Source organism: Vulpes vulpes, chromosome X (assembly GCF_048418805.1).
Source record: "Vulpes vulpes isolate BD-2025 chromosome X, VulVul3, whole genome shotgun sequence".
Taxonomy (NCBI): Eukaryota; Metazoa; Chordata; class Mammalia; order Carnivora; family Canidae; genus Vulpes; species Vulpes vulpes.
This window is the reverse complement of record NC_132796.1, coordinates 56,717,387-56,743,515: the sequence shown is the minus strand read 5'-3', so window position 1 is coordinate 56,743,515 and position 26,129 is coordinate 56,717,387. Positions and strand designations below refer to the sequence as shown.

The 26,129-nt window shown below is 38.7% G+C and overlaps 2 protein-coding genes across 8 annotated transcripts in view; both read right to left on the bottom strand.

Moving 5' to 3' along the window:
• ATP7A (ATPase copper transporting alpha) overlaps nucleotides 1-12,151 on the bottom strand; it is a 162,613-nt gene extending 150,462 nt beyond the window's left edge. For 3 of the 7 annotated variants that reach the window (XM_025985014.2, XM_072743331.1, XM_072743332.1), the window contains exon 1: nucleotides 11,868-12,151. The gene's annotated coding sequence lies outside the window, so the exon portion shown is untranslated. The remainder of the gene's footprint in view (nucleotides 1-11,867) is intronic. The other 4 variants (XM_072743329.1, XM_025985015.2, XM_072743328.1 and 1 more) reach the window with 3 other exon arrangements.
• Nucleotides 12,152-18,359: 6,208 nt separating this feature from the next.
• Nucleotides 18,360-23,450, bottom strand: COX7B (cytochrome c oxidase subunit 7B). The gene is made up of 3 exons (XM_025985022.2): nucleotides 23,292-23,450; nucleotides 19,679-19,803; nucleotides 18,360-18,556 (listed from the first exon to the last, which is right to left on the bottom strand). The coding sequence occupies exons 1-3, from the start codon at nucleotides 23,329-23,331 to the stop codon at nucleotides 18,479-18,481; spliced, it is 243 nt and encodes an 80-aa protein (XP_025840807.1). The 5' UTR covers nucleotides 23,332-23,450; the 3' UTR covers nucleotides 18,360-18,478.
• Nucleotides 23,451-26,129: the final 2,679 nt, after the last annotated feature.

Sequence of the window (26,129 nt, the reverse complement as noted above, 5' to 3'; positions counted from 1 at the left end):
TCATCTTGCTGATTATGCAAAAATATCTCCCCTATCAGGTAAGAATATAATTAATCTTTCCAGGACTTAAAAAAAAAGTAGTTAAAATATTGGTAGAAAAACTATTTTGTCTTGGGGCACCTGGGTGGCTCAGTCAGTTAAGCATCTGCCTTCAGTTCAGGTCATGATCTCAGGGTCCTGGGATTGAGCTCCACAGGGAGCCTACTTCTCCCTCTCCCTCTGCCACTCGCCCTGCTTGTGCTCTCCCTCTCTTTAACTCTCTCCCTCAAATAAATTAAAAAAAATTTTTTTAACTGTTTTGTCAGGGATCCCTGGGTGGCTCAGCGGTTTAGCGCCTGCCTTTGGCCCAGGGTGTGATCCTGGAGTCCCAGATCCTGGAGGATCTAGTCCTGCATCAGGCTCCTGGTATGGAGCCTGCTTCTCCCTCTGCCTGTGTCTCTGCCCACCCACCCCACTCTATGTCTATCATGAATAAATGAATAAGATCTTTAAAAATAAATAAATAAAAATAAAAGGTTTTTTTTAAAAAACTGTTTTGTCTTAATTCTTAGAGATGGAATATTTGTATGCTATGACTAAAACATAAAAATATGTATCTATTTTTCAAAATAGTTTGACTACTCCTAACATCCATATTTTTCATATTTTTTTTATCAAACCAAGGTTCAAAGAACAATTTTCAGTATGAAGCAAGCAGACACCCTGTAAATATAGTCCAGATCTATATCCCCACCCACACCCAACCCCTTAATTCCTTTAATGACCTGTTTAATACACTTCAGTTAACGAAGGTGAAAATCTGATAACATTCTCTCCTGTTCAAAGTTCAATCACCATCAGAACATATAAGGATGAAAAACTATGTACTAGGAATGTACGGGGAGTTCAGCTTTTAAAAAGAGACTAGAAGTTCCAAATTGTCAAAAGCAACTGTTTAGCTGGGTATTTTTTTGATACAGATAAATGAGAATGAATTCAGAAAAGGCCTATATCATTCCATACCCTTTAGAGTTTTTAACTGGGAAGTTTCAACTGCTTTGTTTTTTTGTTTTTTAAGTAGGCTCCACACCCAACATGGGGCTTGAACTCATGAAACCTGAGCCAGCCAGGCACCCCTCAAGTGCTTTGTTATCACAAGCAAGCAGAAGCCATAATAATACACAATAATGAGTTTGATGGAAATGCATGGATTAACCTGAAAAGCTTCACATCATTATTAGAAACCAAGTTCATAAAAAGTGGATAGAGCATGAGCAATATAAAAAGACAAAAGGAAATAAAATGCCAGTTGAACAGAGAAGAAAAATTGTGTGTGGGAACAGGAAAACAGGTTTGCCTAGTCAAAATTGAGGGTGTAGGTGAAAATAGAATATCACAAAAGAAACAACAACAACATATCCTTACATTCACACAGCACATTTCTGTTTACAAAGAAGTGCTTCATAAATTATTTCATTAGAAACAGCAAGTATATTCATTAAGCAATTCATTAATTTGATATACATTAAAGAGAACATCTTTGGCACCAGACAGAGTTGGACTTGAATCTAAATTTTGCACCTTAGTAGCCGTATGACTTTCAGCAAATTCTTTGAGCTGTTTGATACACAATTTTCTCATTTAAAAACATAGATAACTTACTCATGGGACTGTTGAGAGAAACATTATAAGGTAATACAGGTAAAGTGCCAGGCTCATAATTCCATTTCTTCTTCACCTTACTGATACTGCCAAGTTCCTACTATCTTCTAGATTCTATACTAGGCCCAGCTGGATAAAAAAAGTGAATGAATACAACATAGGCTCTGCCTTCAAGGAGGTTAGCAATGCATGCTACACTGGTGATCTAAAGGATGAAGGAAGGGAGTTCAGTGAAGACTTCATAGAAGAGATACTTTGTGTCTTTTTTTCCTTTAAAATATAACGAATAATCAAAAAATATATATATAAGGAATAAACATCAACTAGAGAAAAATATAAAACATAGATAAGCAAATATAAAAATAAACAACAAATCAATCTACTACCAAGAAATAACTACATTAACATTTTGAGGTAGGGGTGTGTGTGTGTGTTGTGTTAGTTTAGGAGATAGTTAAACACACGCAGTTTTAATAAAAATTATGTACTGTGTTTTATGACATGCTTCTTTTCATTCAAACTAAAATTTTTGTCAGTGAATAATAAATAATAGTACTTAATATTTTTGTCAGTGAATAATAATAAATAATAGTACTTAATATTTTTTACTATTTTAATCTTCACAACTTAATGGGATAGGTACTAATATTATCTCCATTTACAGATGATGAAATTGAGACAGAGAGGTTAAGGAACTTTCCCAAGGTCACACAGCTAGTAAGTGACAACCAAAATCTGAACCCAGTAAGTTTGATCCGGAGTCTGTGCTTTTATTTTTGAGAGAGAGAAGAGAGCAGGAGGAGCAGAGGGAGAGGGACAAGCAGACTCCCCCAATAAGCGTGGAGCCAAAGCAGGGTTAGATCTCACAACCCTGAGATCAGGACCTGAGCTGAAACCAAGAGTCTGACACTTAACCCACTGTGCCACCCAGGTACCCCTACCATAAACTTTTAAAAAGAGTATAGCCCAGAAAGGAAATGATTAGGGACTAAATGGAGATACAGAAGAGGGAGAAATGTTGATAAATATCAAGAACTAGACAACAGGGGGGCCTGGCTAGCTCAGTTGGCTTAGCATGTGACTCTTCATCAATGGGGGTTGTAAATTCAAGCCCCATATTGAGCATAGGGCTTACTTAAAAGAAAAAAAGTAACTAGACAACAGACTTGGTAACCTGACTCAATGTCGGGGCAAGGAAAAAAATAACTCTTGGGTTTCTAGGTAGAGAGGAGTGGCATTATTAGTTTCCTTTTATAGACAGAAACAAAGGCCCAGAAACACTAATTTGTCCAAGGTACAGTTTGTTAATAGCAGAAATGGAACTTAAACTCTAGACTATCTCCAAAGTCAGTACTCTTTTTTTTAAGATTTCATTTATTTATTCATGAGAGATACAGAGAGAGAGGCAGAGACACAGGCATAGGGAGAAGTAGGCTCCATGCAGGGAGCCTGATGTGGGACTCTATCAAGATCACACCCTGAGCCGAGGGCAGACGCCCAACCACTAAGCCACTCAGGCATCCCTCAAAGTCAGTACTCTTTCCACTACAAGAAAACACATCAAGAAAGAATATTATGCTACATTTTATATAGCACTCTATAATCTATAAAGTGATTTCAACATTATTTCACTTGATACTCTTAACCTATGAGTGAGGGCAGGTATCACCATTTTACTGATGAGTACACTTAAATAGAGTAAGAAACATGATGTAACCCTTAAAATCCTCAAAGATCTAAATTTCATCTGTTGGATTACAGAAGAGCCTCAAGGTGGGAAGTGAGATTCAAGTGATGAGCTTGGGACTACCTGGGCTGCTGAATGTTGTAGGTATTGAGAAGAAAAAGGGGCTAGAAATAGAAATGGTTTGGGTAGGTTTCAAGACAGCCTATTGTATAAGTCCACATCATAATATTTATAGACTTACATATATTTATAATATTTATGGACTAACAATGTGATTGCTGCCCCCAGAGTTGTGTAAGACAATAGCCCTAGATGAAAAAAAGAAGTCTCCAACCTGCAGATCAGGATCTACTGGTAGGTCTAGGAATCTTGCTTCATGGAGCCCCAAGGTGGCTTCCAATAATGTTTTCTCCACTTTGCTACAACCCCTTTCTGCCACACATCCCAGCTAACATTCCCAGAGTGAAAGGGAGAACAGTACAGCCAGCAACTACTTCTCAGGAACTACAATGATTGTATCTGCCCTAATCTCAAGACTCAGATTAAAAGAAGGTCCACCAGGAGCACTGGCTGGCTCACTCAGTAGAGCACATGACTCTTGATCTCAAGGTTGTGAGTTCAAGCCTCATTTTGGGCGTGGAGCCTACTTTAAAGAGAGAGAGAGAGAAATAAAAAGAAGGCCTTCCATATAATAAGGTTGGAGATCACCCTGATAAAGGATTGGGAAGAGATGAAAATGGTCTGATGTAATCAATCATTTCTACTTATCTGGCAGGAAAAAATTCTAGAAAGTGCCAGAATAACAGTATTCTGTTAAACCTCCTTAGAATATGATCACACTTATATTAAATCCAAAGGTAACAAGAAACAAAAGGCAGATCATAACAAGCATTCATTTGGTAATCCACTCATGCCTTAAACCAATTGAGAGAACACTAACACATATTATAGACAAAACTTACTATATCAGCTTCTGACCAAGTTATGTTTAGGTAAAATACAAAACTTGGACAGAATAATCTAGTCAGATGCTTCAAATATAGAAGATAACCTGAAACTGACCAGATGATTCAAATGTAGAATAAAACCTAAAATAACATTGGTAGTCCTCAAGTGGTCATGTCAAACAACTGCAGTTAAGTTTCTTTTCCTCATATCTGGACAAAGAAAACACACTATTCTTAAAGGAACACAACTGAAAACAAAGGCGAAGCAAATGTACTCTGTATCTTGAAGATATTTCTGATAGCATTCTACCAACCATCACAGAGTGTATTTCTTTCTCTTGCCTAACCTCCTTCTTGCACTTCCACTGACACATTGCTCTCTAGTGCTACTTGGTGCTACTAGGGTTACTAATCCCAGCTGCTCTGTGTAAATATTATTTTATTGCTTACATAGTCCTGTCACTAAGAAAACTTAATACAAAATTCTAAACTCAGGGGGCACTTGAGTGACTCAGTTAAGCATCTGACTCTTGATTTGGGCTGATCTCAGGGTCATGATCTCAGGGTCATGAGCTGAGGCCTGCATGGGGCTCCAAGCTGAGCATGGAGTCTGCTTAAGATTCTCTTTCCCTCTCCCTCTGTCCTGCCCCTCACATGCGCTTTCTCTCTCTCAAAAAAAAAAAAAAAATTCTAAACTCAGGTAACAAATTAGAATGAAAATGGGATCAAATTGAGGCCTATGACTCCAAAGCCCATGCATGCTAACCCTCTCCAAAACACCCTATCCAAGGAATTTACCACAGATTAAATAGCTGCTCAAAGCATTCAAAAGATGGCTGTATTAGAAAATCCTAGTCTTCCAGGCAGCCCTGGTGGCTCAGCGGTTTAGCGCCTGCCTTCAGCCCAGGGTGTGATCCTGGAATCCTGGGATCGAGTCCCACGCCAGGCTCCCTGCATGGAGCCTGCTTTTCCCTCTGCCTGTGTCTTTGCCTCTCTCTCTCTCTCTCATGAATAAATGAATAAAATCTTTAAAAAACAAAGAAAATCCTAGTCTTCCTTCTCATGTTTCTCCTAAACTTTCATACTACTACCACATTCACGACACTTCTGACACCAGATGTTTGGCAGTTTTCCCCTACCAAGTAATTCTCTGTAACACCAGCAGGGTATCCTACAATTTAACTCAATTCTTAGGCTATCCACCTGGAGATAGAGTCAGATCCCACAGGTTAAGGGCTTAATCCCACAAGACTGTTCCCACCCCTTTCCACAGACTTAAATAGCTATTCAAAGCATTCAAAAGATGGCTCTCACCTATCCCTTTCAAAACTCTTCCCCAACATAAAATCTCTACTACAATCAGGAAGTACCCTCACAGCCATATAGTCCATGCTTGCCATTTCTTTCTATGATTTTGTTTAGCTTGGTTCCCTCACCTGGAATGCTCTCTTCCATATATTTAAATCCTATCACCTCACTCATCTGTAAACTCCAGAAAAGCAGGACCATATCTGCTGTACTGACAAGCATATCCCCAGTACCTTGCAAATCATAGCTACCCAAGTAACTGCTGAGTTAATCAATGAACCCAAGTTCCACCTCCTCCATGAAAAACATGTCAAATACTCATACCCACTTCCTTTTTAAATTCTGAAGACCCTTGGAATCAGCATCATAGTTTAGTACCTAATTACTCTGTAATTGTTTGGTATTAGATTTCTTTTCTGGCTAGACATTGGAGCATATGCCTTATGCTTCTTTGCATACCTTACAGAACCCACATAAACCCTAGATATACAACAAGCACACAATAAACACATATTCATTGGAGTGCTGACATAGGATCAGCACTATTTTGCAGAGTAGGTTAGACATACATAAAGCCTTCTCTTCTGCCTATATTTTGTATTTAATAAATCATTCAGAAGTATGTTTCAGCATTCAGCAATTAGAGAAATAATCCAGAAAAGCTCAATGGCCCAGAGTCTGTAGCTCACTAATTATACAAGTAGATCATCATGAGTTTTCTCAGTAGAGAAGCAGGAAAAGTACATCAGGGTGATTTGACTTGATAACTGTCATAATGAGTTTTGAGATATGATGTTAGCTTACTGTAGGTGTACGTAGACTACTGTGCCCTCCTAATCTGAGTTTTCCATATTTCTGTGGTGTCATCTGGAAACTAAATATTGCCTGCAGGGGATCCCTGGGTGGCGCAGTGGTTCGGCGCTTGCCTTTGGCCCAGGGCGCGATCCTGGAGACCCTGGATCGAGTCCCACATCAGGCTCCCGGTGCATGGAGCCTGCTTCTCCCTCTGTCTGTGTCTCTGCCTCTCCCTCTCTCTCTGTGACTATCATAAATAAATTAAAAAATTAAAAAAAAAAGAAAGAAATGTAAATCATTACGTTATCATGTAAAAAAAAAAAACTAAAAAAAAAATAAATAAAAAAATAAATATTGCCTGCAAGTACTGATTGATCAATATATTTCTCCTACAGTCCACTCAATTTGTATTACTGCAAAACTATAATTTACAATTTTATTATATAGGTAGGTTGCTAACATTACTTTAACAGTAAATAATTTTTTAAAGATTTTATTTATTTATTCATGAAAGACACAGGGAGAGAGAGAGAAACTGGAGGGTATTATGCTGAGTGAAGTAAGTCAACCGGAGAAGGACCAACATGATATGGTCTCATTCATTTGAGGAATATAAAAAATAGTGAAAGGGATTATAGAGGAAAGGAGAGAAAATTAGTGGGAAATATCAGTGAGGGTGACAGAACATGAGAGACTCCTAACTCTGGGAAATGAACAAGCGGTAGTGGAAAGGGAGGTGGGTGGGAGGATGGGGTGACTGGGTAACAGGTACTGAGGGGGGCACTGATGAGCACTGGATGTTATGCTATATAGTTGGCAAACTGAACACCAATAAAAAAATATACAAAAAATAAATAAAAGTTTTTTAAAAAGAGCCAAATCCTAAGACTGATTCTGAAATTTCTGAAATCTATTCATGGCTTTCTAACATTGCTATAGAGCATTCCAATAAAAATACAAAAACAAAGAGAAAAAAATAAAAAAAAGATTTTATTTATTTATTCATGAGAAACACAGAGAGTGGCAAAGACACAGGTGGAGGGAGAGGTAGGCTCCTCGAGAGGAGCCAGATAAGGGACTCAAGTCTTGAATCTCAGGACTCTAGGACCACGCCCTGAGCGGAAGGCAGACAATCAACCACTGAGCCACTCAGGCGTCCCTTTTTTTCTTTTTTCTTTTTTTTTGAATAAACATTCTTTCTTTTACAAAAAAGATAAAAATAAACACACAGACCATTTCTCTTTTCTTCATGGGAGACTTAGAAAATACAAAAAAAAAAAAAAAAGACTAACCATTTTAAACGTTAGGTCTTTTAGCATATCTTTTTTTAAAAGATTTTATTTATTTATTCATGAGAGACACACAGAGAGAGAGAGAGAGAGGCAGAGAGAGAAGCAGGCTCCATGCAGGGAGCCCGATGTGGGACCCGATCCCCAGATCCTGGGACTTCTGGACCATGCCCTGGGCCGAAGGCAGTCACTAAACCTCTGAGCCATCCAGGGATCCCCCTTTTTGCATATCTTTAAATAATGTAATTAGCTAAAAACAAAACTATGAGTCCTTACTTACAAATTTAGTTTGAATGTATCAAGGAAATTCTGAGCCACCAATACTTTATTTTTTTTTTATCATCAAATCTATTTGCTCATTCATACTTTCAAAGAAGATAAATGAGTTATTTCTCCCTTTAGGACAAACAAGGAACTTAATTCCAATAGAGTTAATTTTGCACAAATGTCTACTTTAAAAAAAAATACAGTTCCATTATGTAAGGTAAGAACACAGGTTCTGGGCAGCCTGGGTGGCTCAGCGGTTTAGCGCCTCCTTCGGCCCAGGTCATGATCCTGGAGACCTGGGATAGAGTCCCATGTCGGGCTCCCTGAATGGAGCCTGCTTCTCCCTCTGCCTGTGTCTCTGCCTCTCTCTCTGTGTGTCTCTCATGAATAAATAAATAAAATCTTTAAAAAAAAAAAAAAAGAACACAGGTTCTAAGACCAGACTGACTGGCTTTAAATCTCAGCCTCGCCACTTGCCAGGTCTAGAAATAAAATTTGGCCCTATGAAAGAATATGTCAACTCGTACCAAAGTGCAAACTATAGACAAAATATCAGATTCATTGTATCACACCAGAGGAATGATCAGTTCTAGTCTCCTTCATTTCCGTGCACAAAAAAAAAAAGAAAAAAGTTTCAAGATCCCATGACTTAATACTTCCCCCAAAGTTAAGAAACAGGCACTTGTGCGTTATTTTTGTAATAAACACAGTGGACACACTGTTATGCAATCCTAATCATACCTTAAATTCAAGGTCAAATAATATACTGCACTAAATAAATTATTATTTTTTCTGTCATCATATAGTGAGTTTAACGCTTTAAAACTATATGAAAGGATGCCTGGGTGGCTCAGTGGTTGAGCATCTGCCTTGAGCCCAGGGCGTGATACCAGGATCCCAAGATGGAGTTCCACATAGGGCTCCCTGCAGGGAGCCTGCTTCTTCCTCTGCCTATGTCTCTGCCTCTTTCTCTCTGTGTCTCTCAATAAATAAAACCTTTAAAAAAAAAACTATATGAAGACTACAAAGGTTTTTTATGACTAAAAGTCATCCAATTACCACCTAGCTAGAAACAGAGAAGCCAGATAAAACACTTTGCTTTTGACAGACAATACTTGAAGACATATGACACCAATTTGATTGCTAATACATAAAAACCCACTTACAGCTGTGATTAGAAATTAATACCAAGATACTGCGGCTGTAAGTCTGAACTAAAAACTGATATTTAGAATTAATGGTGAAATGGCATAGTAAAAGAACAGAAAGCATTTGTTGGCCAAAATGAAATTGGTCGTATATAAATAATATTAATAGAATGTTTTAATAATATATTTATTAACAATCAATACAATATACTTTATATTGATAGCATTATTTTTTTCCCATTTTTCTGATAGGTTGTTAGCCTTTTTTTTTTTTAAGTAGGCTCCATGCCCAGCATAGAGCCCAATGCAGGGCTTGAATTCACAACCCTGAGATCAAGACCTGAGTTGAGATTGTGTCAGATGCTTAACCGAGTGAGCCACCCAGGCACCCCTTAATAGCATTATTATTAATTGATTTAATAATTCAATTAGATTTCTTAGAGCAAATAATATTATCACAAAAAAGATACCTTTTTTCCTTACCAATATAAGTGCAAAGATCAACAAAGGAGATAACACTTGGAACTACTTTACAACCAAGCTTTGTAACCTTTTGTTAGCTCAAGGATCAATTCTTAAGTATTCTCATGACACTAGAAGTCAGCTACAAATTAAATAGTCCTGAGAATTTTCTTTAAAGGGCTCTGCACTATGGAATTCTTTTTCTCTGTCCTTATATCTCTGTTGACAGTTTTTCAGGTCTTAACAGAAGCCCTCTTAATGCTCTCCTCTCCTAAATGGCAGGTAGCACACTGAAATGAACACTCAAGAGAGTGGAAACCATCTTCACAACTCCAAGAATATACAATGCCCTGCAAACTCTCAGATCAGAGTAGAGGAGGGAAGTGATTCCAGTATTTTTCCCTCCCAATCTTTGGGACATCAATGCCCAAGCAGAATCAGCAACAATTACAAGAGCATAAAACAAAACATTTCTTAAAAACAAAATGGCCAAGTTAAAACAATTCCCCTAAGATGTAAAATAACCTATTAATTTCAATTAGTATATTATGAAAATGTACTCCTGAGTATAGGTCTGGAAAATTGGATTTCTGCACTAGAGAATTAGAGTAAAAATAGGTTTAAAAAACATAGCTGTACAATTCTAAATGTGGACAGAAAACATGAGACAAAGTACAATTAACTGGCTCAAAATGGGGATATTTTATCTTCATTTTCTTTAAGGAAAGAAATATTTGTGAAAACTAATGTAATCTACCAATATCCCACACATTTAATTCAACAAAGATATGGAAATCATTTCGATTTTCTAACAGTGCTGAAGAAGCTAGGAACATATTTATAAAACAAGAAACATCCTACCCTTACACTTTAATGAAACACATTCTTAAAGTATTGTGATAGTTTTCTTGCCATACTGCTTCAGCAAGTAACCAAGCAAGTTTTATATCACATTAAATTGACCTGAAGACTGAGATTTGTAAGTAAAAAACATGATTGCTGGGATGGTAAATTGAACCAAAATAGGCTTGTTGCCTCTCTCTCCTGCCCACCACCCACCTCCACCCACACTTTGATTTATGTTTTAAGAAAGATCACAACTTAAAAACAAAACTCTGTAAAACCTTTAACAAAGATGAGTAGAGGGAATTTTTAAATTCCCAAATATTATTCTCACCTGTGCCAGTGCCTGTATCACCTCAGACAAATCTCTCTTCACAGTTTAATTTCCCAACTGGCAAAAAACCATTATTTTCAGTCATTGGAATGTATCAAAATTCTTGATTAAAGTTTGTCAATACTGGGGCACCTGGGCGGCTCAGTCAGTTGAGCATCTGCCTTGGGCTCAGGTCATGATTTCTGGGTCCCAGGACCCAAACCCCGCCTCAGGCTCCCTACTGAGGGGAGTGTGCTCCTCCGTTTCTCCCATTCTCCCTGCCCCTCCCCACCCCACCCCCGCTCCTGCTCTTTCTCTCACTCTCACACTCTCTCAAATAAATAAATAAAATCTTTTTAAAAAAATAATAAATAAAAAGGATGAGATACGCAAAGTATTCAATCAGTGGGGCTGCTAGAACCCACTGTCTTCATAACTGAACTAAACCAACTTGATTGCATACTCATTTGAGGCCAGGGACTCAATCCTATTTCTTGTGTATACCTCCTACCACCCCTACACCTTAATATCACCCAATTCAATGTTCTGCACACATTAAGACTCAATACAAAACCATATTTCTGTAGATGAACAGACTCTAAAACAAAAATCAGATGCTGAAAATACGAACTTGTGAACAACAAAAAGAGTTGTTGGTGCTTAAAATAACCTCAACGTCTACAACAAAAAGTGTCAAGGATAAAGATGCCACAGAGATGGAGAATAACTTTACTGGGAAAGGGGCGGAATGAACAAAATGAAATGGAAATAAGAGTGTTCTCTCAGTTTAGCTTATACTCCCAGAGCGAGACAAGAAGAAAAATAATTTTTTTACATTATTAATCGTCATCAGTCCATACGACTTCCAATACCGGGCACGGACCTTCTTGTACCTTCAACTAATTAGGTAACATAGGCCACTGGATAATCAAGACAGTTCCCAGGAGAGTACAAGGAAAGTGACTTGGATCTGGACTCAATCTCCCCTCGATTATCCCCTACTAGGAAGATAAAACGTGAGGGTGGTAAATACGAGAGTCGTGGAGAAGTGAGAGTTTGGAGACTGCCCCTGATTAAAATGACCCCACTACACTCCGTAGTAAAGACTGACAATACAGAACACCTCTCCAGTAGAAGGGGACTACAGGAAGACAATATAGGACTTACCTGGTTTTTCTTTACTATGGTTAAACCTCGCGAGCTATGCAGCCGTGGCAGCCGCAAATCCACACACAGGCTCCGATCTCACACACCGGGAGAAGAAACAGTAGTGGTGGTGTGTAAGGGGGGTTGCGGGGAGGGGGGCGGCGGCGTCAGAGCCGCGGCAGCTGCGGCAGCAGTGGCGGCACTCCCACGGTTTCTCTTCCTCCACTCACCGCCGCCAGGGCCTGTGGCCTTTACTCGTCCTTTCCTCACTCCCCCCACTTCCGGGTGACGCCCAGGCCGGAAGCAAGGCCTGAGACGCGGAGTGAGGGATGCATCACGTGAAGAGGGACAGGAGCCCCAGAGTTGAGCTTCTCCCGCCCCCTACTGCCCCTGGGTTGACACGCAGCCTGGGGCGGAAGTCTTTTTGGCGCGGCAGAGACCTCTCCTTCCCCCATCACCAAAAACAAAACAAAACAAAACAAAATCCCACCAAAACCTGTATCATCTGTAGTATCCTAACCCCAAGCCAAGAAGTACCATTGACCTGTTTGCAAATCATCTTCTGCATAGTTCAGCCCTTCCCAGCGTGAAATTAACGTGCTGCTGTTACTGTGTAGCCTAACTCCAGTTGCAATTCCAAAACTATGAACTTGCACTCGTCCCTCTATTCAAAAATGATGTCAAACAATTTATGATTTTTTATTCATGCTTTTGAATTCATAACCTTTATGTGTGTGTTGGAGTTGGGGCAGGCGTCTCACCTCATGCCTACCTTCATATCACCAATCTAAAGCTTTGAACCACTTGCCCATTTATCCATTACTTGTCTATCATTCTAAAAACCTAGAGGATTCCAAGGATGCAAACAATGTTAGAGTATCTACCACCATGAGTTTAGAAGGAAATGAGATGCATAAAATGTTGCAATATGATGCACTGTTACAGAAAGCGTTTGAGAAAAATGTATTCTTTTAATCCTGTTTTCCCATTTTAAGAAATGGTAAAATCCTAATTTTTTTAAAGATTTTATTTATTTGAGAGAGACCACAAGCAGGGGGACAGGGTAGAGGGAGAAGCAGACTCCCCGCTGAGCAAGGAGCCCCATGCAGAACTCAATCCCAGGACCCTGGAATCATGACCTGAGTCGAAAGCAGACACTTACAAAGCAGACACTTGGCCACCCAGGCGCCCTAAAATCCTAAGATTTTTAAAACAGTGAATATTAACATTAAGAGGGACAGGCTCCATCTCACTAAATTCGTAGTGAGGTGTGATCTTTTCATATTTCCTTTCATTGAATATCTGTCATGAGATGTATGGGGAAATTATTTTTTTAATTTTTATTTATTTATGATAGTCACAGAGAGAGAGAGAGAGAGGCAGAGACATAGGCAGAGGGAGAAGCAGGCTCCGTGCACCGGGAGCCCGATGTGGGATTCGATCCCGGGTCTGCAGGATCATGCCCTGGGCCAAAGGCAGGCGCCAAACCGCTGCGCCACCCAGGGATCCCGGAAATTATTTTTTCAACTGGAACCATTTGAACCCAGTTCCCCTAAGAAGAGTATCAGGTCTTTTTTTATATATATAGACTTTTTAAATTTGTTTGGGGGGGGCAGAGCGCCCATGTACAAACGGGGGGGGAGGGGCAGAGGGAGCAGAAGCAACTCCCCACAGAGCTGAGCTGGATCCCAGAACCCTGAGGTCATGATCTGAGCCTAAGGCAGATGCCCCAGGCGCCCCTCCCCTAATAATGCCAAACCCAAAATAGTACACTAAGTATAATATTAAATTGGTATTTGTAAAAGGCTTATGAAAGTGGCACACACTAAACATACTTAAGGGTTAAATAAACTAGGGACGCCTGGGTGGCTCAGTAGTTGGGATCCCTGAATCTGTCCCGTGTCAGGCTCTCTGTGGAAAGCCTGCTTCTCCCTGTCTATGTTTCTGACTCTCTGTGTCTCTCATGAATAAATAAATAAATAAATCTTTGGGGAAAAAGGGTTAAATAAACTAATTACATTCTACCTGTTGTGAAATCCCTATTAAGACTTGACAGGCAACATTTAAAATTGCCCACAGATCTAAATTTTAGGCCTACAATTAAGTATTTAAGAAAGAAGTATTCCTTCCTCCTCTATACCCATCCACATAAATATCTTCTAGACTCCTAACCTTCCCAGCCATTAAGTTGTAATTGTCAATGTTCACAAACTTAAGTCATAAATTCAACCCCAAACTTAAAATCTTAAAAATCACATCACATGAAAGTAAGATGACTTTTAAATGGGCTTCCAATTATTAGCCGTCGTTTTTTTTAACATTTTATTTATTTATTCATGGAGACACAGAGAGAGAGTCAGAGACACAGACAGAAGGAGAAGCAGGCTCCATGCAGGAAGCCTGACGTGGGACCTGATCCCGGGACCCCAGGATCACACCCTGGGCTGCAGGCAGCACTAAACCACTAAGCCACCAGGGCTGCCCTAGCCAGTTGGTTTATAACTACAATATTATCAGTTAACCTTACAAAGAAACTCACTAAAAAAGAGAAACCATTAATAAAGCCTTATCAGAGTCTCAAATTCACCAGCTAATTTTTATATAAAGTTTATCATTATGAGCTGCAAGACTATTATGTATATCCTTAGTCGTTGAACTTTTCCCTCACTCTAAAACACCTCACATCTCTAAGTGCATCATCCCTAACCTCCCTTTATCAATGCATAAGCATACTAACAGTTTTATACATACTATTAACTAGTTTTCAAATAGAAGTGAATATCAAGTAATCAAGTTTTCTGGTGTTGAGCCAATAGTAGGTGCCCCCAAAATGATTATAAAGTGATATTAATATATCTCAAAAAAAGTTAATAGTCACAAGGGTGAGAACTCAATATCTGTTAGTATCTAGTTCTTAATAAGTTTAATGAATTTCTTTTATTAAATATTTGAGAGTGAGTGTATGAGCAAGCTGAGAAGGGGCAGAGGAAGAGAATCCTCAAGCTGACTTCCCACTGACCACAGAGCCTGACATGGGGCTTGATCTCATAATCCTGAGATCATGACCCAAGTGGAAACCAAGAGTCCGACACCCAAACGACTGAGCCACCCAGGTGCTCCAAGTTTAATGAATTTAAAAGAAAACATATAGTAACATAATTTACAATGAAATTAAGAATGGGATTTATGACATTTACCCTAATTTAAAAGAATACTTCACAGCCCTCTAACAAATAACATTTAAAGGATTGGCAATGCTTCTGAAGTCACTTCCCTACATTCTTCAAATGTTCAGATTTTTGATCGAAGACTAATTTGACAATCTTCCCACCCTAGATACTAAAACTCCTGGGACACCTGGGTGGCTCAGGGTGTGATCCTGGAGTCCCGGGATTGAGTCCCACATCGGGCTCCAGTCCCGCATTGGGCTCCCTGCATGGAGCCTGCTTCTCCCTCTGCCTGTGTCTCTGCCTCTCTCTGTGTGTCTCTCATTAATAAATAAATAAAATATTACCAAAAAATAAAACTACCACTGATGTGTTTTGGGATAAACTGAGTGCATTTGTGAAAGGATAAAGCTTTGACTCTCAGTACATTAGGAAAGCTGCAAGGTCAGAACATTGTGAGGACACTAATTTAGACCTGTATTACTGCTTCATTTCTAATAGTGGCCAAGACCGTTTTAGAATTACTCATCAGAACAAGATTAACTACAAAATTAAGCTTTAAGTCTGTTCAAAAATGTCATCTACCACCACCAGGTATTATCACACAAAGCAACATATATGCTGGCAGATGAACAGACATTTTTGAATGCCGTATTCTTTTGACGGTAAGAATAGTTGACAATTATCACTTACCTGAAACTGGTACAAATCATATTGAAAATTATCTGTAGGGGTGCCTGGGTGGCTTAGTCATTTAAGTGCCTGCCTTTGGCTGTCAGGATCCCAGAGTCCTGGATCAAGCCCCTAATCAGGCTCCTTGCTCAATGAAGAGCCTGCTTCTCCCTCTCCCAGTGCACCTCTCCTCTCCCACTCGTGCATGTGGGTGCGCTTGCACTCTAATAAAAATCTTAAGAAAAAAAAAGTTTCAACAATGCCCCAACTTCCTCCCCAAATCTCCCAACTCCCAGCCCCCAGCAATGGTACAACTGTATTGTCCTCTTAAGCACCAAGCGATCCAGTATACCGAGGCAAAAAAGATTCCATTCATGGGGAAAAAAAGCAAATTGGAAAAAAATAAATGTTCCTGCTCTCCAGAAGGAAAACGTAGACGGAGCCTCCAAGCTCCAAGCCTGCCTCGGGCTGCCCGGCTGGAGTTCCTGGCGGGGCATTTTGGCCGTTGGCTACATTGATGTGACCCCCCCTCCCCTTTTTGGAATGATGGGGATCTTTTTGGCATATGTTGGATTTGTTTTCTTTTCGGCTTTATATGTACAAGGGCTGTCTTCTCAAGCAAAATTTACCGAGTTTCCGCGGAACGTAATGGCAACCCGGGGCAGAATGTGGAGATGTCCTGCGCTTTCCAGAGTGGCTCTGCCTCGGTGAATCTGGAGACCCAGTGATGGTTCCTGCGAGGGCCCGAGGACCTAGAGCCTGGGGCCGAGGTGACTGTTGCCCAGGTAGCTGAGTCGCGCCACCCGCAACACCCCGGGCGTCTGTCCGGATCACCCCCTTAGTGCTCTTCGTGCTCCTCAGCGGTCCAGCATGGCTCTTAGCGTGAGCGGTGTTGGGGATGCCAGGGAGTGAGCTGAAATGTGTCCTGGCGACATTACGTTAAAACCAAGGAGGTAGGACGCATGGGTGGCTCAGCGGTTTAGCCTCTGTCTTCGGCTCAGGGCGTGAGTGATCCTGGAGACCTGGGATGGAGTCCCACGTCAGGCTCTCTGCATGGAGCCTGCTTTCTCCCTCTGCCTGTCTCTGCCTGTGTCTCTCTCTCTCTCTCTCTCTCTCTCGGTGTCTCTAATGAATAAATAAAATCTTTAAAAATTAATTAATTAAAACCAAGGGGGTAGTCATGTTGTGGAGTCTCTCCCGATTAAAACTGAAGATAACCTCCTCCTCCTCCTCAGAAGAGGAAAGAAAGAAAAAAAGAAAATGACTACTATTACCTTTAGTCATTAGTAATCCTCAATGCCAATTCAGGAATAAAAAAGTAAATAATGGAATGTTGAAACTTCCTTAGCATTTATTTTGCTTAATCACATTTCAGGGTTACATGCAATTGAATACTTCAGTCCTATTTTAACATGCTTTCTAAATAAATAAGCAAGCGTTCGTTCAAGTTTTATCAAATACTGGCACTATCACGCCGTTACTAATCTTGCAAGCACTTACTTTGCAAGGACATTCAACTTTTCCTTCTCAATGAAATTACTTACTGGATTTGACTGATGCGTTTAATGAGAAAACAGAACATATTGCCAGGAGAGCATTCTTCTAGTATTTCATATAATTAAAAATCTTTCAAAGGTTTGGTTATGCATAAATCCTTATCTACATCAGGTATGTTTGGGGAATCCTAAAAGTCAATCATCTGATAACTTATTGCATAGGTAAGTGAATTTAGGAATCTCTAATTTAGCTTACATAGATTACTCCACCCAAATTCCATTTTCTGCTTATTTGAGCACTATCAACAAACATGAGGCTTTTTACACCTTCAGCCAAGGAAGTAATGAAGTACATGGTACAGATGTTTTCTTCATTTAGCATCTTACATACAAAATCTAAAGTCATACTGAATTCAGAATATATGCATCAAAAAGTTGGTATAATTACAGAAAGCCAACAGCAGGTCACCACTGATAGTAACTGGATAAGTGAAAATAAACTTTATTTGGCAGATCCTTTAATAGCATCATAAACATCTTAAATATAATGAAAGTTTCAAAGCTCCAAGATAAATGTCAATGGAGCCAAGGAGCTACCTAATCTTCAGATGTCCTAGGAGTTCATATGATAGACCCACTCTTCCCTTGGTCTGGTGACACCCCAAGATCTCTTGGCAGGAGTAAAAAGGACTTAACAATGCCAATTCCAAGTATAAACAAATTAGAGGTGAGAGTAGTAAGCATATTCAGTATCTACTCAAAGATGACCTAATATAACTCTGTGATCAGTTATTCATGAACTATAATTTCAGCCTACTGTAAAGTTGACTTCCAGGTAACAGCCAAATTTTACTTTCATACTACTACCTCAGAAAAAAAAATTATTTAAGAACTTGTAAAGCATCTGACTTTAATAGTAACACTAAAGTCAAATAAATGAAAAGTGAGGGCAGCCTGGGTGGCTCAGCGGTTTGACGCCATCTTTGGCCCAGGGCATGATCCTGACATCCGGGATCCCACGTCGGGCTCCCTGCATGGAGCCTGCTTCTATCTCTGCCTTTCTCTTTCTCTCTCTCTCTCTCTCTGTGTGTCTCTCATGAATAAATAAATAAAATCTTAAAAAAAAAAAAGAAAAGTGACCAAGCTTGGTTTCATTACAAAAGAAACAAACCAACATGAAGGTTTCAAATGTACTTTATTTCTTAAATCATGCCATATTTTAGTAGGTGCACAGTGCTTTCACCTGGCATCAATTATGAGTTGGTTTTGAAACAATTCATTATTACACCAGCTGGGATTACTGATCCCTCCATTCTTTTGGGGTGACTCTGCCAACAGGGGATAGGTTCCATTCTATTCCAATTTGTGTTGCTGTCTGTAAGAATTAAAACACTATTAGTTATAAATGTTTAAACCAGAATCCACTCTTCCTTGGAGACTATTTCTTAAAAGTGACAAAGCTACTCTACAGGTTAAAAACACACAGAAACTCAGCTGGGATGTAGTGCCCTCCACATAGGCCAAAGCTAATTGCTGCCCTAATTCGTTAGAACAGTACTGTTTGATAGGGTGTCCTGAGATGCAAGAAATGTCTAGATCTTCACTAACACAATAGCCACATAAGGCTATTGAGCAACTGAAATATGGCTTGTATAACTGAACAATTGAATTTTTAATTAATTCAAATTTTTACTTCACATTTCTCTACTACCTCAAAACATTGCTTCACTCAACCAGAACTACCCAAATACTGCCAAACATTACTTTTATAATATCCTTTCATCAAGGAACACCACCTCCAAAAGTGCCCCCGATCACACATTTGTTCACCACCCATTTACTCTTCTAATTAAGTACACATATCTATTTTAACAATATATTTAAGGAAGGTTGAAAACAAGAATGAAAAGTCCCATTAATAAAAATCTTTGTTTATAAAGGCAAGGGTTGATAGGTATCTCTTAAGAACTGTATGTATGTATGTATTTATCCTACTTTTAACCAACAAGTAGAACTGGTAAGACTGTTAAATATAAGATTTAAAAAACTAAAATGAAAGCAAGTCACTTTACATCTCATCCATAATATGTTGTACTCAGTTCTGGGGTACAACAGTTTCTCTTCGAAGAGAAACTAATTAAGCGAAGGAAGGTGACCCAAAGATGGTGAAAACCCTGGAAATCATGTAACAAAAAGTGATTAACAGATCTAAGGATATTTAATCTAAAAGAGAAGATCCAGGAGACATGATAACAACCTTCTAATATCTAATGGTTGATACATGGAAACGGGATCAGAATTTGTTGCAAGAAAATGATGGGTAGTTTATGAATGCTTAATGCTATGGAAGATATTCCTGCAGTGGGTGGGTAATTACATCAGGAAATCTTTGAAGTCCCTCCTAACTAGAAATGTATACTGTGCGAAAACATTTTGAATTCATAAATAGGAAGAGAAAAACATCTAACATAGAAAATTATCAATCGACAGTACTTACATATGCCCATACAGCAATACAGAAAGTGGCTCCACTAGCTAATACAGCATTACCATATTTATCATGGAAATCAGGTGCCCGTTTCTGGTGACTCTGCCTTGCCATTGTTTGTGGAATGCTTTGAACTTAAAAAAAAAAAATACAGAAGTGTGTCAGTTACAAGGAAAAGAGAACATGTAATTGATATTGCTAATCAGGAAAGCAAAGTTATCTTTATAGTATTATGTTCAATAAAATGTTAAAACGCATTGTAGCTAAAAGCAAAGCAGTGAACTTTAAAATGCATCAAAAATAATTTGACAGATGTATAGATATGTGAGAAAAATATGTCAAAATTTAATTGTACTTCTGCAGTGCATATGTATTTATCATACAATTCTTCCAACTTTTCTCTGTCTGAAAGTTTTCATAATAAAATCTTAGGGGAGGGATTCCTGGGTGGCTCAGCGGTTGAGTGCCTTGCCTTCAGCCCAGGGTGTGATCCTGGAGACCCAGGGTCGAATCCCACGTCGGGTTCACTGCATGGAGCCTGCTTCTCCCTCTGACTGTGTCTTTGCCTCTCTCTCTCTCTCTCTCTCATGAATAAATGGATAAAATCTTAAAAAAAATAAATAAAATAAAATAAAATAAAATAAAATAAAATAAAATAAAATAAAATAAAATCTTAGGGGATAAAACAGAACAGGTGATGCCAGTAACATTCACTACAAACCTCTGGAACTTGCCTCCTATTCATAATATGAATATTTAGGACTTAAATTTTCACTAGTTTAACTCTGCAGTGCTCAACAACTTGACAACATAAAAAGGTAAACCCAAAATGAATTTTGAATGAAAGCACATTAAATGTTTATGACCTTACAATTACAAAAAAAAAACCCTCCAAAACTAGAGTAAACTTGATTTTTTTAAATTACTAATAAATGCAACACTTGCTGAAAGAAATGGAGTATATGAAAATATGTAAGACATAGACCCTGTCCTCAAGTAACCTGCAGTCTATAGGATACGAGATTTATATACACAAATCACTCTAAGTAGAATATTAGCTAAATACTTTGAACAGCAGGTAGGATTTGCTTATGTAGATGAAGGAAAGGGAAATCTGAAAAAAGGTGGAGGAATAAAAAGCCCAGTGTACTACAAAACCAATTATGTATGAAGAACAAGGTATATAGACAAGTAATAGGAATAAAACTAGAAAGGATAATGGAGGGGCTACTTTTTTGGTAGAGGCATAGGTTTTTGAGCAGAATGATATTAAAACTTTGCCTTACTATTATTTTAGTAGAATGAGTTTTAAAATTGCCTCTAGAGGCTCTTAAGAGAGCTTGCTTGGCAAAGAACCAAAACTGCAAAATACGTATTTCCAGATTTTTTTCTCTTCCTAAGTATCAGATCCTTATTGTTTTACAGCCTCAAATGGTATTTACATAATGGAAAGCATATATTTTTTTAAAGATTTATTTGAGAGACCGAGAATGTGCAAGGGGAAGGGTAGAGGAAGAGAAGCAGACTCCCCGCTGAGCACGGAGCCTGACTTCTGCGGACCCCAAGACACTTGAGATTCAGCCCTAGCTGAAACCACGGATTGGAGGCTTAACACGCTGAGCCACCCAGGCACCCCTGCAACGTGAAGCATATTTAAAAAACAGCAAGGTGGGACACCTGGGTGTCTCAGCAGTTAAGTGTCTGCCTTCAGCTCAGGGCATGATCCTGGAGTCCCGGGATGGAATCCCACATCCGGCTCCCTGCATGGAGCCTGCTTCTCCTCTGCCTATGCCTCTGTCTCTCTCCGTGTCTCTCATGAATAAATAAATAAAATCTTTAAAATAAATAAAGATGGCTGAGCCTGGCTGGCTCAGTCATTTAAGTTTCTGTCTTTGACTCAGATCATAATCCCAGGGTCCTGGGATGGAGCCCAACATTGGGCTCCCTGCTCAACAGGGAGTCTGCTTCTCCCCCTGCCCTTCCCCCTGGCTTGTGATCTCTCTCTCTCTCTCTCAAATAAATAAATAAAATCTTTTTAAAAATTTAAAAACAGGGATCCCTGGGTGGCGCAGCGGTTTGGCGCCTGCCTTTGGCCCAGGGCGCGATCCTGGAGACCAGGGATCGAATCCCACATCAGGCTCCCAGTGCATGGAGCCTGCTTCTCCCTCTGCCTGTGTCTCTGCGCCTCTCTCTCTCTCTCTCTCTCTCTCTGTGACTATCATAAATAAATAAAAATTAAAAAAAAAAATTTTTTTTTAAATTTAAAAACAGCAAGAAAAAAAGAAAAAAGAAACAGCAACGTTGCCCATTCGTTAGCATTTAAGAGTATAACGGCTTCTATGTGATACAGTGGGTTATTTCAGGATAGTTACTTGGCCATTAATGATTTCTCCTCTTAACTGCCTTACAGGTTTTCTTTTCTTCTTTCATACATGAGATGAGCAAATTTAGAAACATTTCACAACATATTCTGCTCTAAAGCAGTTAAAAAGTGAATGTGTGAATTCTACATTGAAAAAAAAAAAAAACAAAACAAAAAACTCCTTCTGAGGTACAAGGCCCTACCTACTCAAAGGGTAAATAAGTTAAAATTACCAAACAATTCTGCAACATCTCGTGACCTCAAAATTCAGGTCACCCAAGTGGATTTCTTTAGACCTCTCCTCTGTAAAAAGAAATGGTTACTATTATCTATCAGTAATCTCATATAATCCTCAACAATTGTATGAGGTAGGAATAATTTACTAACCCCCTATTTTACAAAGGAGGAAAATGAGGTTCAGAGAAAAATCCCTTGCCCAAAGTGAAAGAAATAATAGATGTGGCTTTTGAAATACTGAAAAACAAACTGAGCAACTCTTTTTTTTGGTGATTGTCAAAGCTGTTTGAGTGTTTAGAACGCAGTCTCGTAATACCTTTAATGACTCTAAACTGAAAATAAAAGGATAGCTAAGTGGTAATTGCTTAAGGTCACTTTCAATATTAAATAACTGCTCACGTTACTCAAGGTCACCTTCACTGCAAGTCAAGTACGGAAATGAATTTTCTCTTTCCAATATAATGCATTCTCAATACACACGGCTGGTCTCAAAATTCCCTCGTACCTGCCTGTTAGATGAGAAAAAAATGACAACTATTTTCCTATAAGCTAATAATTAATAAACAACAAAAAAACATAAAAGCTGCAGGGTTGTCTCCTTGCAATGAAACCAGAGAAAGAGCTAGATTTACAGTATCCTTCCATTACAGTTACAGGATTAGAAAAGGAGGTTCTTCTCTTTGAGGGTAAATGTATCCTCGAAGCTAAAATTTACGAAATTACAGAAGGAATGAGTAGTGTCCACCAAGAATCTCCTTCCCTGAAATCGTATTAAGTGAATTTTAAAAAACAAAAAACTATGCTATGACCCTGGTAACAGAAAATAAGCTGAGAACCAAAACGGAAACATCAGGCGATAAAGTTAAAGCTAAGGACAGCTTCCCAATTACTTGGGGCGAGGTCGGAGACCTCGCATTTTTAATTAGGAAATCGGGATGTAGACGGAAGGAAAGGGCGCGAGAGACTACTAGGACAAATGCGTAAAAGGCGGTTGGAAATTATTTGCTCATAATTTTTGCTTACCTCGGAGACGACTTAGAGCGTTTCTGGCCACGGGAAACATCCTGAAGCTGAAGGCAGAACGGTGCAACTGCGGTGACTGCTTTGCTACAACTTCGTGCTAAATACCCTTGCAAAGAGCCCTGAAAAACAAAATGGCTTCCGGCTGGGCTCTTTAATGAGATTTAGAGAAATCTCGCGAGACCTGTAAAAAAAAACCCCAACTTTATGGAAATTTTAATCCTCTTTACAGGCAGGAAAGATAAAGGTTTTTTGGGAAATGTAGTTTCACGCGTCGTTGGTGAGAGATGATGGTGTTCAGTGAAGAATGAGAGAAACTCCACCACCACCACCACCACCTTGGAGCCAGGTTTAAGGCTGTGCATAGGAAAACTGAGATGCTGATCTTAGACTGAATAATCAAAGGCCCTAACTTCAAGATGGTGTTTCAGAGGCTTGAGCTTGTATTTCGCTCCACACTAGGAATTCTTTTGAGTCCCCCAAACTTTCTTCACTTCTCTAATTTTTTTTATCTCCTATATACTATATACTATATATATACTATACACTCATATATATATATACACATACTGATTTAACTTTTAATTTTGAAATGATTTCAAATTTAGAGAAAAGTTGCAAGAATAGTAAAAATAAATAAATAAATAGTAAAAAAATAATATGTGGATAAATGTGTGATAAAGTAAATACAACAAATGGATTGTAGAATGGATATTCAGAGTACAATTATTTCACTTTTTCTGTTCTTTTAAGATTTTATCTAAAATCTTAACCTTTTTTTTTAAATGACTTTATTGCACTGGATTTCCATGAATCAGAGACAACTTTTAACCATTAGGTGTCCTGACTTCCCATTTGTGAAGAGTGGCATGACTCTGATCAAGAAGTATGGTCCTTTTCATGGGTATTTTCAATTTTTATTCTTAAGTAGAAGCCCAATTAGAAGTTATTTATTTGTTGAATTGTTTATTGATTAGCAATAGTGCAGATCTCATGCTAATTGGGAGTTCAGAGCCAAACACAAGATCTGGCATGACGGCAAACACTTTATAAATATTTTTAATCAAGTGAATGAATTTCAGAGGTGTTTAGCAAATATAGTTTAATAATATATTAACTTCATTTCTGACTACAGATTGAGGTGGGTGCACACTCTTTGTACCATATGCAATTGTTATATCCCAGGCATCAATGATGCTCACATTAAGATCTTGAAAAATTTCCTTAAGGGCAAGATACTGGACGTAACCATGAAAGTCAGATAAATTCATGAGAGACACAGAAAGAGAGGCAGAGACATAGGCAGAGGGAGAAGCAGGCTCCACACAGGGAGCCTGGTGTGAGACTCGACCCGAGACTCCAGGATCACGCCCTGAGCTGAAGGCAGATGCTCAACTGCTGAGCAACCCAGGTGTCCCCACTTTTTCTGTTCTGTTTCTGATATTTTCATAATAAAATATTGGTGGTGAGAGGAGAACACCTAAACACCAATTGCCAAGGTTCACCACTTGGATAATATTTTGCCGCATGTGCATTCTCTCTCTCTCTCTCATATATATATATATATATATATATATATATATATATATATATATATAATTTAATATTGATACAATACAGCTCATATTCCAATTTCATCAACTGTTCCAGTGTCTCTACCCAGAATTCAATCCAGATCCCCATATTGAATTTAGGTGTCATGTGTCTTTAGTCTCCTTTAAAATTGAATAGTTCCACAGCCTTTTCTTTTTCTCACTACAGGTAATCTTTATTCTCTCAGTTTTACGTATGGAAGAAGTGAGGTGCAGAATCTAAATGACTAGTAGAAGATAAAATTATCAGGTGTAAGTGGAAGAACTGGTAACAGACCTTCTGACTCCACAGTTCTGTGTTCTCAGGTAATCAATATTTTTGAAGAGTATAGGCCAGTTATTTTATAAAAGTTCCACATATTGTGTGTGCTTGATATTTTCTCATAATTAAATTCAATTTATGCACTTCTGGCAGGAATACTACATAATAGATGTGTCTTCTTAGGGCATCTTTCAGGAAGCATAAAATGTTCCATTATTGTCTCATTATTGCCAACTTTAATCATTTGGTCCAAAGAGTGGCTTCTAAGTTCCCACACTAAAGTTACTGTTTTTTTTCTTTGTAATAAAACAAGTAGTGTGAAGAATACATCAAGACTATGTGAATATCCTGTTCTTCATCAAAATTTTACTCACTAGTTTTTGTATCCACTGATGAATTTGCCTAAATCAATTATTAGTATGAAAGTTTCATATGCTAATTTTTCTATCATTCCTTCTATATTTAATATTGAGTGATTTTTAAAAGATTTTATTTATTCATGAGAGACACAAGAGAGAGGCAGAGCCATAGGCAGAGGGAGAAGCAGGCTCCCCATGGGAAACCCAATGCAGGACTGGATCCCAGGACCCCGGATCCAAGGGATCTGCCCCAGGGATCACGCCCTGACCCAAAGGCAGACGCTCAACTGCTGAGCCACCCAGGCATCCATATAATGAGTGTTCCACTGTAGGCAGGAATTTTATCCCTTCTCCAATTTATTTGTTAATTATCGATATGGATTTGTAGATTCAGTATTTTTAATCTATTGCTATTATGATTTATTTTAGTTACCAATAGTCTGAGATGTGATCAGTAGGATTCCCTTCAAGCTGTCTTATATATTTTTAAAATTATTTTACATGACTTCATTTTTTTTTTTTTGAGCACGGGTTTATTTTCTGACACAAGATGGTCCAAGTTCATTTGTAATTTTGCTACCCCAGCACTGGAACCAGCCATTTCTCTAAGAAGCCCTAATTTCTTTTA